Below are 2,388 nucleotides of genomic sequence, written 5' to 3' on the forward strand. Positions count from 1 at the left end.
ATTATCTCTTCTCCCTCTGTCCTTCTCTAAACTATATTGCTCAGCTTCGCCATGGAAAACTTTTACTTCTACCTTGCTGTGATCGTCTCCATTGTTTTCATTATCAAACTTCTAAACCACCATAACAAAAGTTTACCGCCAAGTCCATTTTCTCTACCAATAATCGGTCACCTTCACCTCCTGAAACAGCCACTCCACAAAGCACTAGACTCTATCATTGCAGTGCGGTCCAGTCCTATCTCTTAAGTATTTGTGCTCACTTTTGGTGTCTAATATAATGATGAGGATGGTTGCTGGAAAGCCTTGCGTTGGAGAGGAGTTTGCATGCATGGATGTGGGAAAGAAACTTCTCAGAGAATTCAAAGAGGTTTTCTCTTCAAGCTTGACAGTGAATATATGTGATATCTTTCCAATTTTAAGGTGGGTTGGTTACAAAGGGCTGGAGAAAATATGATAAGGTTGCAGAGGAAAAGAGATGAGGTATTAGGGCGTTTGTTTGAAGAGATAAAGCTGAACAATGATAACATTATTGATGTGGAAAAGATGAGGCCACTAATTGAAACTCTTCTTTCTCTGCGGAAATCTGAACCTGAATTTTTTTCAGATGATGTCATCAAAATCCTCACATTGGTAAGTTATTTTACATCTTTGTCACTATTGCTTAATGGTGATTTTGATTACTTTTTTGTTGTTATATTTTCATGATTATTTTGTGAAGTAACCATTTACCACTGTTGTAGTAATATAGGATACACAGTAATCTTTAGGATTAATATTAATTGTAATGAACTAAGGATCTATGATATTCCAAATGGATTGAAAATCATATAGGATTATAAGAGCGTGTTTTGCAAGCATGTATTGAGTTTCACAGCTATGTGTTTACTACATAGATGTTGCACGCAGTGGCAGAGCCTGGAAAGTTTCTCAGGGGCCAATGAATACATTTTTGTATAATTTTTAGATTTATTACTATATGTAAAAGAAATTAATAGATAATTCCAAAAGCTAGGGGGGCATGGCCTCCTTGGCACCCCTCTAGCTCTGCCAATGGTTGCACGTTGGCCATATACACGATTACAAGGATTCTGATTATAATTTGACTGGTAAAAGCATATGCCCTTCTTCTTATGTGAACCTTGAATCATTCTTTGAATTTTTTGACACTCAGAATATGTTCATGCTGAACGATTGAGGAAGAACTAGGTGTGAAGACAAATGCCTTTGCGCCCCTGCCCCTTCCTCCTATTTAGAAATTATACCTGAAATTCAAAATCAATGCACATTAATGAACATTTCTTGTGTTTTACTTGGTTATAATTCTATTGTAGCGTTTAGAAGTTAATTAGAACCTATGATCACCTAGATAATATAAATCTTATTTGGAGTCCTTTTGCAAAAATCTATAATCCATTCAATGTGTATCATCTTTTGTTATTTCCTCTCGTATTTCTCTATCTTGTTAAGAAACAATGAAGCCATGTTGCTAAATCCATGTGAAACACTGCAATTTTACAGAACATCCAAACATCTTCTTATGTACTAAAAAATATAGTCTTTTTCCTTTCTACCTAGAATTTTTGTTTCTGGAAATGTTAGCTTAGCTAACTAGAGAATTTTGTGCTTCAGATGGTGTTTGTTGCGGGAACTGAAACAACAGCAATAACCACGGAATGGGCGATGTCACTTCTTCTGAATCATCCTAAAGTATTGCAAAAGGTTAAAGCAGAGATTGACAGCCAAGTTGGGTGTGAGCGCTTGATAAATGACTTGGATCTTGCCAAACTCCCCTATCTTCATTGTGTCATCAATGAAAGACTTCGACTGTATCCTACAGTGCCACTTTCATTACCACATTGTTCCTGAGCAGACTGCACTGTGGGGGGATTTCATATCCCGCGAGGGACAATTTTGTTGGTGAATGCATAGTCCATGCATAGAGATCCCAAGCTTTGGGAGGAGCCAACTAAGTTCAAGCCAGAGAGATTTGAAGAAATCAATGGAGAAAGAGAAGGGTTCAAGTTCATTCCATTTGGCATAGGGAGGAGGGTATGCCCTGGTGCTGGCATGGCCATGCGGGTTATGTCCTTAGCATTGGGTGCATTCATTCAGTGCTTTGATTGGAAAATGGTTGGGAAGAAGATGGTGGACATGACCTCAAATTCCGAATTTCTCATGGCAAAGACCAAGCCTTTGGAGGCTGTTTGTACTCCATGCTCTTCCATGACTAACTTCCTCTCTCAACTTTGATTAGATTTGTTAGAAAATATGAGACTGATTAACAAAACCAGTATTGTATAATTACCTATGTTTTTATAAGTGCAGAGATAAGTGCTTCTAATTAAGGAAAAGGTACATTCTCAAAAAAAAAAATAAGTAAAAGGTTGA

At 37.3% G+C, this 2,388-nt stretch overlaps 1 protein-coding gene across 1 annotated transcript; it reads left to right on the plus strand.

The window, feature by feature from the left end:
* The first annotated feature begins 280 nt into the window (after positions 1–280).
* On the plus strand, positions 281–1,866 carry LOC142621734 (cytochrome P450 81C13-like). Its single transcript, XM_075795085.1, has 3 exons — positions 281–367; positions 421–630; positions 1,630–1,866. The coding sequence occupies exons 1-3, from the start codon at positions 281–283 to the stop codon at positions 1,864–1,866; spliced, it is 534 nt and encodes a 177-aa protein (XP_075651200.1).
* The last annotated feature ends 522 nt before the right edge of the window (positions 1,867–2,388 follow it).

The sequence above is a fragment of the Castanea sativa genome, chromosome 1, assembly GCF_040712315.1.
Source record: "Castanea sativa cultivar Marrone di Chiusa Pesio chromosome 1, ASM4071231v1".
NCBI lineage: Eukaryota > Viridiplantae > Streptophyta > Magnoliopsida > Fagales > Fagaceae > Castanea > Castanea sativa.

Coding starts and splice junctions, on each gene's coding strand:
- LOC142621734 (XM_075795085.1), top strand. CDS start 281: ATGAGGATGGTTGCTGGAAAGCCTTGCGTTGGAGAGGAGTTTGCATGC. Junction 368..420: donor TTCTCAGAGAATTCAAAGAG/GTTTTCTCTTCA, acceptor TCCAATTTTAAG/GTGGGTTGGTTACAAAGGGC. Junction 631..1,629: donor TCATCAAAATCCTCACATTG/GTAAGTTATTTT, acceptor TTTGTGCTTCAG/ATGGTGTTTGTTGCGGGAAC.